This window comes from Pseudophryne corroboree, chromosome 7 (assembly GCF_028390025.1).
Source record: "Pseudophryne corroboree isolate aPseCor3 chromosome 7, aPseCor3.hap2, whole genome shotgun sequence".
Lineage (NCBI taxonomy): Eukaryota > Metazoa > Chordata > Amphibia > Anura > Myobatrachidae > Pseudophryne > Pseudophryne corroboree.
The window spans coordinates 348,242,098-348,255,268 of NC_086450.1; the positions used below are offsets into that span (position 1 = coordinate 348,242,098).

Consider the following 13,171-nt stretch of genomic DNA (forward strand, 5'->3'; position numbering starts at 1 on the left):
TGTGTAGCACATAAGATGCGACCTCCCGATCCCAACCATTGCTGGAGCGTCATAAGTTATTTATCAGCTATTGCTCCTGCATTGCCACTATAAACACACCTATACAATTGTCGGCCATTCACCTAATATCGGGATTGTATAGGTCTGTACTAGCTTAAGTCCGCTTCTGCTGTCCACTGTGTGCAATCTACGGTAGTTGCAGTGACCTGTGGATGAGAAGGCGCCTACAGTTGGGTAGAGCAGAAATGAAAGCAAAGTAGTATCCGCTGTTGCTGAAAGTCGCTGCAGACTATGGGAGTCATTCCAAGTTGATCGCACGTAGCAGTTTTTTGCTGCTTGTGCGATCAACTTGACGCCGACTATGGGGGAGTGTATTTTAGCATAGCAGGGCTGCGTTCGCTTGTGCAGCCCTGCTATGCTAAAAAAGTTTCCTGCAAAACAAGACCAGGGTCAGACTTACTTACCCTGTGCGACTGATCCAGCTACGAAGGTCCCGAAATTGATGTCAGATATTCGCCCTCCAAACGCCTGGACACGCCTGCGTTTGCCTCACCACACCCGGAAAACGGTGAGTTGACGCCCCGGAACGCCTCCCGCCTGTCAGTGTTCTTGCGATCGCCACTGTGATCACTTTTTCCACTGGCGGCGCCGCTGCCCAGCGGGCAATGATGCGTGTGGGCTATGCGTCCGCCGCGCATGCGCATTTCCGACCCATTCGCACTGCAGCGATGAACCTCTGCGTGCGAACGGGTCGGAATGTCCTATAGCAGCATGTCAAAATCCCCAATGAGAGTACAGAAGTGTAAGTAAATACCTTTAAGAATCCAATCACCGGAAGACAGGTCAGGCTGTGATATAGATGGGACCCCATTTGTGCACTACAGGAGAGCCCTAGAGGTAACATCCCTTCCCTTTCAGAATCCAATTCAAACTTCTCACACTCACTTACAAAGCTCTCACCCACTCCTCTCCCATCTACATCTCTGACCTTATCTCCCTTTACTCTCCCACCCGTCCTCTTCGCTCTGCTAATGCACGCCGACTCTCCTGTCTTCTGATTACTTCCTCCCACTCCTATCTCCAAGATTTTTCACGTGCTGCTCCCTTTCTCTGGAATTCTTTACCTCTCCCCCTCAGACTCTCCACCTCTCTACAAAACTTCAAACGGGCTCTTAAGACCCATTTCTTTACCAAACCTAGCCAAATCTCAACCTAACCCTCTGTTCCACTATCTCTATTTACCCCATCTGTGTCACCCCTGTCTGTCTACCCCTCCCCTTAGAATGTAAGCTCTCACGAGCAGGGCCCTCTTCCCTCATGTGCTTATACTTTTCTTACTTTAATAATCCTCAACTGCCCAGATCCTGCAGTTTTTGGCCACCTGGAACTTATCTCTATGTTTACTGGTGTAGTTATGCTTAGTTGCCCTGTACTTGTCCTATATTGTCTTCAACTGTAAGTCACTGTTTTCCTGTTTTGATTATGTGCATATGTACTCTGTAATTGGGCGCTGCGGAACCCTTGTGGCGCCATATAAATAAAGGATAATAATAAATAATAATAACATATGGGCATTTTGCTGGGAGGCCTGATCACTAATCAGCTGGACCAGGAACTGATCATAGTTATGTATAAATGCTGTTACATATCCAAACGTTACAGTAGATTGTGGATTGGCATTAGTTGCAGCCAATCCCATTGTCAGTATCATTAGCCTTTTACATCATGGCATCTTTGAGAGACATGGCAGATAATCAATGAGACAGTATCAGGTATTTTTTGACTAGTTATGGCTAACAATACTGCCCAAGTGATTGGCTATAACTGATACTAATCCAAATTCTACTCTAACGATTGGACATGTATCAGCACATGACTCCGATCACTTCCTGGTTCAGCTGATTGATCAGGCCCCCAGCGAAACATGCCACTATCTTTTCTAGCCTTGTGCCATTTCTGTTGCATCTAAGATACATACTGCTCAAAGTTAGCACCACCATCAGTGCTAATATCTAACCATTGTTAAGGGATCAGTTTCATTCTGATGTTATCAGATGTTCTACACTATCCTAAATGATATTATTATACTGTGCAGAAAATACCTCTCTCCAGTGTGAAGGCACAGGATGTAGTTATGTGACCGCCAGTCATATTACCGACGGATAAATCCCACACCCCTTTAAATCCCAACAGTCTGCTTGCCGACTAGCAGGGACTATTCCCACTCGCGCGTGTCCACGACACCCCCATAGAGTGGGAATAGAACCTGTGGAGAGCGCAGCAGTGTGGCGAACACATCGAGCCCGCAAGGGGCTTGTTTAGCTCGCCCCCCCCCCCATTGGCATTCCACTGCCCGGATCCCCAGTGGTGGTAAAGCATACCCAACCCGAAGGAACAATATTGTAGCCCAACAACATGCCAGTTTTTAAACGAGAAAATCTACCACATTAATTCCTTTTTTATTTAACAAATTTTGTGGGATATATCGCCATTAGATTGTTCTCATCTGTAGGGGACCCCTGTCTTTCAACTGTGGCTGCCAGAATGTGCACAAGTACCATTATGGGGTTGATAGGTCACATAGTAACCTGCATTTTCTTCTTTGTAGAGGTAAACAAACTAGAGAGTAATGATTCAGATTGCTTGGAATCTGAGCCACTCTGAACTTCCAGGATCTGAGTCGCACCGAGGCACGGCTCGGGTGTTTCCGCCAGACTTGGATTCCATATCGAGGCAAAACGTCATCCTCCTGGATTCTCGTGGGTTTTGGATTCAATATAAGGGGGCCACGGCCAGGACTCGGCGACATTTCACGCCAGTCACACTGCTGTATGCTGCACTCTGCTCTGCAGTGTCCATCCCAGTGGCTTTGTGGAATACAAGTGCTGTCACTGTGACCATAACAGGCTGTGCTGCTGTCACTGTGTCCATCTGAGGGGTTGTGCTGCTTTCTCTGTGTACATCTAAGTGGCTGCATTGCTGTCACTGTGTCCATCTTAGGGGCTGTAACTGTGTCCATCTAAGTGGCTGTGCTGTCACTGTGTCCATGTAAGGGGCCGTGCTGCTGTCTCTGCGTCTATCTAATTGGCTGTGCTTGGTCCATCCACAAGCTTTGTCCAGTCCCCTTAGTCTAATATGGATAATGTTGGCTATACAGTTGCCTACCATAATCAATTATCTATCAATCAATCAATCAATCAATCAATCAATCAATCAATATTTGTTAATTTTATTGTCCTCTTGTCACTAAACCTCACCTCACTGTCACTAAGCTTACTCAGGCTAGCTCTGTGCAGACTTTTGGCCTAAACTGATAAAACCAATATTGTGAGCTGTGAGGTGGTTAAAATTGAGTGGAAATTAAATGAATGTTATTGAGGTTAATAACACTCTTGGAACAAAAAAAGGCCCATATTATATGTTTTTAGCCTTTTTTGTCATTTGTCACAATATTTTTTGCAAAGCCAAATCTGGACTATAAATAAAAGCCAAAACCAAAACAGGCAAAAATGGTCAGACGCACATCGCTAATAAAAATTCAATTGTTTCATCCCGCGGCTGCCACTAGATTTCGCCGAATGGAGCAAATCAATTGTTGCTCCAGTTAGGTGCAAATAGATGCGGGGGGGGCACACATTTCAATTCGCAGCCTCCTGAGGTGCGAGCTGAAATGTGCAATAAATTGCCACTTTGGGCTAAACCTGGTAATAATGGGCACGCAGTCAGATTGAGAGCAGACATGAAATTCAATATAACTGTAAAACTGCTTTCATATTGCATTTAGCGGGTCGCACCCAGGACTTGTTCACGGGGCCTTCCCAGGTGCGACCCGCTTGAGACCCTTTTCTGACTGGTGGCCCCGAAATGGCATATTGCTGAGTCAATGACGTCACCACGTCACGCACAGAGGCGGCGCTTGGAGATCAGATGATCCAAACTTAAAAGTGTTGGGATGTATGCTGACAATCTGACATAGTAAATAACCACACACTAAAAAGGGTCATATACACTTATACAAAGCTTACACTAAACAATATCCAGAAACACTATAATGTGCTGAAGCATCTCACCCACACAGATCTCATTCATGTTCCCCACTTCGAGGCTCATTGTTCATCCCAATGTTCATGCTGTGGTCTGACTACAGCATTTTTTCTATTCAGATGTGACATAGATCTCTGTATTAGTATGCAACACCGTACTCACTGTAATGGGCACCTACACAATCACACACACACACACACACACACACACACACACACACACACACACACACACACACACACTTGTGCATAGGCACACAACTGTGCCCCACACACTGGAGCTCTGTGCGCGCTAAAGTCTGTGGAGCAGTGTAATGTGCTCTAGAGATCCTAAGGCATGTTATTTTAATATTACCAATCTGGTTGGTGTGAGGGGTTGGGATTGATTTGCCAGCGTTGGGGAAGCCGGCGGTCAGAATACTGACCATGGTATACCAATTACCAATGAACAAAATCTCGACAAGAGAAGTTAAGTATACCTACCTTTCCCCCCTGGCCCGCTCACCCTAACACTCCCTCTCTGCAGCCTAAACCTAACCCTCCCCTCCCTGCAGCCTAACCCAAACCCTCACCAGTGGTAACTAAACCTAAACCCCCCCCCCCCTCCGGGGTGCCTAAACCTAACCCACCGTCCCCACAGCCTAAACTTAACCCCCCCACCCCCCTCAGGGGATGCAGCCTAACCCCCTCCAGCCTAAACCCCCCCTGCGCGGCTTACCTGTCCTGTGTCCTGGTGGATACACGTTTGGGTTCCCAGCTTTCAGGAATTCCGGCGCCAGGATGGTGTCCCTATTCGTGATGTCGGTGTCTGCATTTTGGCTGCTGGGATCCCGACAGCTGGGATCGTGAGAGGATTGCTGCATGTCTACTTTAAATGTGCCAGGGAGAGGGCCCTTTATGCACTCTAAAGTTGTCAATACCTGCGCGAAGCTGCACTGACAGATATACAGTTGACGCTTTCATATGTTTTTAGCTTTTTAGGAGTGATGCCAGCTTACAGTACAGTGGATGATGCCTTAACAACCAAGGTCGTAACATTTTATGAGAACAAAACATCATCTGAATTTCCCTCTCATCAGGCCACTGTCCTCTTATTTGAACCATCAAACGGAACTCTGAAAGCTGTAAGTAATAACATTTCATAACATGTTCTGACTGCTTCTGTTTTCACCAGCTGCCTAGTTATTACAGCATGCTCCAGTAGATGGAGCCTCTTCCATATGGTCACTCTTCTCTAACCTTATGTAATCATACTTGCCAACTTTTGAAAAAGTATTTCAGGGAGATTGTGATAATTACACCTTTTAAGCGCAGACGTGGACTGCTACATCTGAGAGACGTGTCATAATAATGATTTATATCCAAATATAAATGAGCCCCAAAGCAGTTAATGAGATCTACTTGTTGTTGAAAAGACATTGATATTTTTCAGGACTTGCTCGTGTATTGTGTTGTACAAGAGGTTCTAAATAAGTGGCCATGAGAAACCTTATTTAAAAATACATGTAACCATAGTGATCATTGTGCCTTATAACCAATGCAGGGGTGTTTGGTACGAAATCCCGGCAGTCGGGATCCAGACAATCAAAAGATTTCACAACAGAATCCCGCCGTCCAGACTCCTGACACTTCCTTAACCCTAATCCTAACTCCCCCTTCCTCCAACAGCCTAACCCTAACCTCCCCCTCCTGCAGCCTAAACCTACCCCTTTCCACTCCCTAGCCAAACCCTAACCCCCCCCCCCCCCTAGTGCCTAACCCTAACCCCAGTACTAACCCCCGGGATGTGTCAGGATTCTGACCATATATATCACTGATTCCCCCCCCCCCCCCCCCCCAAAACTTATAAAAGCTACATAATGTGGGTGAGGTGCAATCAGGGAGATTTCTAGACACTTCAGGGAGTCAGGGAGATTGCTACTATTTCAGGGAAACTCCCTGACAATTATGGAAGTTGGCAAGTATGTACAGATGGGTCCTCCATTATCTTGGCTCTTTCTGTGCCTAGACGGAGGTTTAGTCACGCCTAGACGATAGCTTAGGTTGCTGAGTTTAATCATGGACAGGCGTGTTGAGGCGCGACTAGATACTCAGCATGCAATACACATCTCCACCACTGGGTGGCTAATGCGCCACTAATCCAGTACTTTAGATCGAATAGCGGCGGATTGATCTACAAGCTCTGGCAAATGGTCAGTGACGACTGTAATGTTAATATACAGTCCTGTACTGCATAGTGTACACACAGATAGTGACCAATGGTCAGACGGAGAGAGTTAAAAAATAAATAGTTTATACAGATACAAACAAACATGTTAAAACACTTCGATATTAAAAATTAATTTACTGCGCTTGTTAAATAAAAAAGCTGCTTTCTTAGAGAATAGTATTATGATAGTAAATAGAAAGCGCTATAAGGGCTAAATGGTTATATATAGAAATGAAATGGATAAAATGTTATTTAAAACAAAAATATGCGGTACCTGTAAAAAAGATTTTTGGTTAAATGAAAAATGTTTACACTCCTTTGAGTGAATATGTGATGGAGTAGCCAGCAACACTAAGTTTGATTGATCCTGGTTTGCAGGTGATTGCCCTACCTTTCCCTGCGCTACGATGTTCCTGAGCCGCTGCGGCTCTGATGTCTCCTGCTGTGCGGCGGCCGGCGGGGCTGGCGGCGCTTCAAGTCCCGCTGCGTCCAGCGGGGCTGTGCGCTGTTGTAGTCTCTCTCCTGTCTCCAGGTGTAGCCGTTAATAGCTGCTCGTGTTGCGGCCGATGGCAAGGCCGTGCTGTGGGCTTCCTCCTTGTTAAAAAAGACTCTCCAACGCGTTTCATGCAATTAAATGCACTTTTTCGAGGAGTGAAAGTGAATTAAATGTCTTTATTGAATTAGGGTTTTTTTTATATTAAAAATACCGGTACTTCCGGCCGGAAATGACATCACTTTTTGGTGGGAACCATATGTTCAGTTTTACACAGTTTTGCAAACCAGGATCAATCAACACATCACATATTCACTCAAAGGAGTGTAAACATTTTTCATTTAACCGAAAATCTTTTTTACAGGTACCGCATATTTTTGTTTGAAATAACATTTTATCCATTTCATTTCTATATATAACCATTTAGCCCTTATAGCATTTACTATGTTAAAACACTTGTGTATGCAGACGCAACTAAAGATTGTGTATGCATACGCAACTAATGTGTGAAAGGAATAATGTAGCACATTGACTTTAAAGTATGTACAGTGCACTAAATACCGTGCTTTTCTATATGAGCGTCCAAGTCCCCTAAGGCATAAACCAACACCAATAGGAAGGAATCACTCTTTGCAGTACTTTTATACATGAACTTGTGAATCTTCCATGCAGTGTCGTGGGCTAGCAATGAAGGCTCCCGCCTGCCATGCTGAGAGTCCTGGGTTTGATTCTCAAAGTGCAAATTTTTTTTTGTGTTCCAGTGACATTCACTTTATTATTATTATTTTTTTCTGTGTAATCCATTGTAAAACATTCAACGGAAGGGTGCACACAGGTTTCACACAAATCGGGGTAAATCTGCAGGAGCGACTCATTCGCTATCTACGCAGCGGTAATGAACACCTGTAGACATACCAGTAAATATAAATGAGCGTATTCTGATGCAACTATTTGAGCAACACAGTACTGTAGATCGTCGGCGTTATTAGGAGGTATTTATCTTAGGGATATTTATCTTAGGGTAGAGCTTTTATCTCTCTCCGTTATACATAGAAAGATTAATCTTGGCGCTGTACGTTACAAGCTGTTTGTGCTAATTAGTACACTAATAGAACATACTGTACAGAGATACTAAGGATGGTGATTTGGCATCCAGGAACTTAGGGAGGAGCATTTATCTCTCTCCATTGGAGAGTATGTTCTATTAGGGTACTAATTAGCTGTTCATGCTAATTAGTACCCTAATTAGTACTAATTAGTACTCTAATAGAAAATACTGTATAGAGATACTAAGGATGGTGATTTGGCATCCAGCAACTTAGGGAGGAGCTTTTAACTCTCCATTATACATAGAAAGATTAAACTTGCCACTGTACGTTACAAGCTGTTCATGCTAATTAGTACACTAATAGAACATACTGTACATAGATACTAAGGACGGTAATTTGGCATCCAGGAATTTAGGGGGAGCTTTTATCTCTCTCTGTTATACTTAGAAAGATTACAATGGAGAGAGATAAAAGCTCCTCCCTAAGTTCCTGGATGCCAAATCACCGTCCTTAGTATCTCTGTACAGTATGTTCTATTAGTGTACTAATTAGCACGAACAGCTTGTAAAGTATAACACAGATTCTCTAACGCTGACGATCTACAGTACTGTGTTGTTCGAACAGTTAGTTGCGTCAGTATACACTAATTTATATTTACTGGTATGTCGATAGGTGCTCATTACCGCTGTGTATTTTAGATAGCGAATGAGTCGCTCCTGCAGATTTACCCCGATTTGTGTGAAACCCATGTGCACCCTTCCATTGAATGTTTTACAATGGATTACACAGAAAAAAAATAATAATAAAGTGAATTTCACAGGAAATTGGCAGTTTGGGAATCGAATCCGGGACTCTCAGCGTGGCAGGCGGGAGCCTTCATTGCTAGCCCACGACACTGCATGGAAGATTCACAAGTTCATGTGTAAAAGTACTGCAAAGAGCGATTCCTTCCCATTTGTGTTCGTTTATGCCGTTAGGGGACTCGGACGCTCATTTAGTGCACTGTACATACTGTAAAGTCAATGAGCTACATTATTCCTTTCACACATTAGTTGTGTCTGCATACACAAGTGTTTTAACACGTTCATTTGCGTCTGTATAAACTATATACACAGTGATTTGGCATCCAGGAACTTAGGGAGGAGCTTTTATCTCTCCCCATTATACGTAATACTACGGGATTTGGACGCTCACATATCCCTAACATCAATAGACCATACTGTATCTGTAACACGTTCGTTTGCATCTGTATATGCTGTACTATTTGCATCTTTACTGTATACACTGTTATATACTGTATTACATACTGTAGCATAATGTAACGTAATGAGACGCACCAGTAAAATAGTTCTTACGCTGTAGTTCAGTATTGTATTTTAATGAAGACCCCACGCATGCGCATTGGTGATTTTAAAAAGTGACATCTGGTGGATGATCTTAGGTATTACACTCAAAGGTAACGCCAAACGCTCTGTGTGCCTCCCTTTGACTAGGCGCGCCTCCTTGCGCCCAGGCACGCTGCGTATGCCTGATCGCGACTAACGCCTCAGTCAGCCAAGTTAACGGAGGACCCATCTGTATGTAATTTTGCAAAGTTGTTTGGTAATGGAATGGTTAATCCATACTGTGTAATATGTTTTGTAGAATTATCCCATTAGAATGCTAGTATCCTCTGTTGCTTTGTACAGTATCGGAATATGCATTATAAGGAAATGTATATTTTGTCTGAGTTTTATGCTTATTTAGACCATCCCACCAGATGTTACCCCTTTTCAACTAGCTAAATTTACCCGTGTTTTTGCATGGGGGCACGCATCAACACGGGTTTTTAATAAGTGTAAACGGCTCAACACGGGTTGAGTGACCCTGGAATCCTACCCGGGTAGCTACCTGGGTTGAACACGGTAACAAGGTAATGACCCGGGTAATTGTGCAGTGGAAATGGTCATTACCAGTGTTTTCAGACCCGAGTAACAAGTGACATCAATAGCTTTTACAGAGCTGAACCGGGTTAAGTGGAAACAGATCCGACCCGGGAATAACACGTGTCAAAGTGCAGTGGAAATGGCGGGGCCGACACGGGTTGTAGCCGGGTTAAACATCCTGGATCGGACCCGGTACTCAGGTGGAAAAGGGGTATAAGTCAGATGTGCAAATCGTTTGTTAAAAATGTCCTTTCAGATATATCACATCAGATGGATTCACGCTTGATAAATCGAATGCGATACATAAAAAAAAACACTACTTGTAAATCGCAATCGCAAAACTCCAGGGAAGCTGCCAGGAGGGTCGGGGGAAATTGGATCCGACTTTCAGTTCAGACAAGTCTCACTTGTGGATGGGGGCCTTTAGATTTCTACCTTATAAATAATATATTGTTTTGGTAACCATACAGTACCTGTCAACCTGAGCCATTTCACCTGTTATAATAAACTGTGTCTGATCTTCACCACTTATTTCCCAAATGCAATAAATTAGCTTAATAGGAAAATATGTCTGGAATCAGGAGCAAAGTATTTACACAGAGAAAAGTTTCAGATCTGCCAAGTATTCAGTAACATAACGACAGTATATATTCATCTACTTCTGATGACTTGGGATGCCAAGTATATTTGTTATTGTCTACTTTGCCCACACTCCATATGTCCCCACAGTAGTGCCATGTGTGGATTTAGAGGGGGTCGATAAGGGCGATTGCCCCCATAACACACATCCCCAACCCCATCCTCTTGCTGTTTCAATCAGAGGTCGCAGGAACTGCGGGCACTGGCCTGGACCTGGCTGCGCTAGCCATGCTGAGACGACACAGGTGGACGGGTGAGCTGCAGAGCTGACTGGAACATGGCCGCACTAGTCACGCTGTGACAGCGCTGGGTGGTCGGAGAAACTGCGGGCATCGACCGGGACTTGGCCACGCTAGCCACATTCAGGGCAGCTGAGACGCCGCTGGGTGGGACCACCCACTGTGGTTCCTTTCCCTATCTTACCCTATGCTGTGGCAGTGGTTTCCTGTCTCAGAATCTCCCATTGCGCTTGCAGCTTGTGATGATGATTTGCCGAAAGCGCCGGGCATAACTTCCAGTAGCGTTTAGCGCTACTTCCAGTAGAATTTTGCGCAGTCTTCCTTCCTTCGCACTGAGGAGTGGGAAGCTACCCAGTACCGCTGTTGCGTTCTGCTGATTTATAATGTGTGAGTGAGGTAAGACAATGCTGCCTGCACAGTACTAACCTGTTCCCAGCGTACAGTATTCTGGCATGACACATGGAGATCCAGGCATGACATGGTTTGTTCAGACCCAAGATATATACCGTTTCCACAGCACCTGGTATTTGGCAGCCCTTGGAGATGACGTCATCTCCAAGCACCGCAAACAGTGGTGGCGGATGGGCAGAGACCGGCAGTGAACGGGCGGAAGGAGAACGGCGGGTGAAGGAGTGTCAGGAGACCAGCAGCAAGCGGCGGCGGACGGTCTCCAAGCAGACCAGAGACCAACAACGACCGCTGTGTGGCAGTGAGCTGGGTGCGGCGCGTTCAGGAGGGTTTTTAGCTAATCACCAGGCTGTAAATGGATTATCTGGGTTGGATGACCTGGCTAACCCATTTCCACTGCAGCTCACCTGGGAAACACCCGCTAAAAACCCTGTTTGTTACCAGGGTAAAAATCCCAGGTCACTTTACCTGGGATTTTTGCCTTGTACCCTTTTCCAATAACAAAAATCCCAGGTTGGTAATCGTTCATGTGTAAAATTCTGGGATTTTCATGTCGGTGGAAAAGATGATTCTCAGGCAGTTTAGTATTTTGAAAGTGCTGTTATTGGGATCTGAGTGGAATATATATGATATAACATAAAACGTGTGTGTGTGTGTGTGTGTATATATATATATATATACTATATATATATATATATATATATATATAGATACACAAAGTTATGCGAGATCACTGAATGAAAATGGGAGAAGTCAGTGCCTGGAAGGGGCAGGAGGAATATATGGAAGGGGAGGAGTCAGGATGAATTTTTAAACCCCCCCTTCATAAGAAACAACCAGCGTAGCAATGTAGACAAGCGGTGTTGGCGGTACTTGCAGGTTTTAATATCAAAAGAACACACTGAGACAGTGTTGCTGGTCGGGCCGACACTGTCTCAGTGTGTTCTTTTGATGTTAAAACCTGCGAGTGCCGCCAATGCACCTTATCTATATCTATATCTATCTATCTCTATATCTATATGTATATATATCTATCTATCTCTATATCTATATGCAGGGGTTAAAGTGAGCCGGAACGGGCCGGAACTGCGTTCCGTCAGTTCCACTTGGAGACGGAACGCAGTTCCGCCTCCTCTGGCTCACCTAACCCGGCGATGTGTCCCCGTCGCTGCAGGGAGATGACGGGCGCCCGCTGAGAGTGTGTTACCAGCGGGCGCTCGTCTTCCCGCACAGCGGCAGCCGGAGGCAGGAGCTCAGTACTGAGCTCCGGCTTCCGGCTCAGTCAGTGCGCGCTATGGGAGAGACGTCATGACGTCTCTCTCATAGTGCAGAGGAGCGGGCGGCGAGAGGACTGCATCGGCCGGACACGGAGCAGGGCTTGGTAAGTATGGTGTGTGCTGTGTTTTTTTATTTTTTTTATTTGTGTAGCAGCTGGGGGGCAAACTACTGAGGGGGCATTACTACTGGGGGGCATCTACTGGGGGGCATTTACTGGGGGACATTACTACTGGGGGCACACTACAGAAGGGCATTACTACTGGGGGACAGACTACTGAGGGGCAGTACTACTGGGGGACATTACTACAAGGGGGCAAACTACAGGAGGGCATTACTACTGGGGAACAGACTACTGAGGGGCAGTACTACTGGGGGACATTACTACAAGGGGGCAAACTACAGGAGGGCATTACTACTGGGGGACAGACTACTGAGGGGCAGTACTACTGGGGGACATTACTACAAGGGGGCAAACTACAGGAGGGCATTACTACTGGGGGCAAGCTACTGAGGGGCATCTACTGGGGGGCATTTACTGGGGAACATTACTACTGGGGGACATTACTACTGGGGGCAAACTACAGGAGGGCATTACTACTGGGGGGGCATTACTACTGGGGGCAAACTACAGATGGGCATTACTACTGGGGGCAAACTACTGGGAGACATTACTGCTGGGTGCAATCTACTGGGGGGCAAACTACAGGAGGGCATTACTACTGGGGGCATAACTACAGTGGCATTACTACTGGGGGCGTAACTACAGGGGTTAAACTACTGGGGGCATTACTACTTGGAGGCATTACTACTGGGGGCTAAACTACAAGGGGGCATAACTACAGGGGCTAAACTACTGGGGGCATTACCATTAAGGGCATTACTACTGGG

General features: G+C 45.4%; 1 protein-coding gene across 2 annotated transcripts in view; it reads left to right on the forward strand.

The window, feature by feature from the left end:
* Positions 1–13,171, forward strand: part of CRYM (crystallin mu) — a 168,420-nt gene that overhangs the window by 26,753 nt on the left and 128,496 nt on the right. For both annotated transcript variants that reach the window (XR_010182081.1, XM_063934419.1), the window contains exon 2: positions 5,017–5,167. Coding sequence is in view for 1 of the 2 variants with exons in the window: in XM_063934419.1 (XP_063790489.1) it covers positions 5,017–5,167 (151 nt within the window). In the remaining variant the exon portion in view is untranslated. The remainder of the gene's footprint in view (positions 1–5,016; positions 5,168–13,171) is intronic.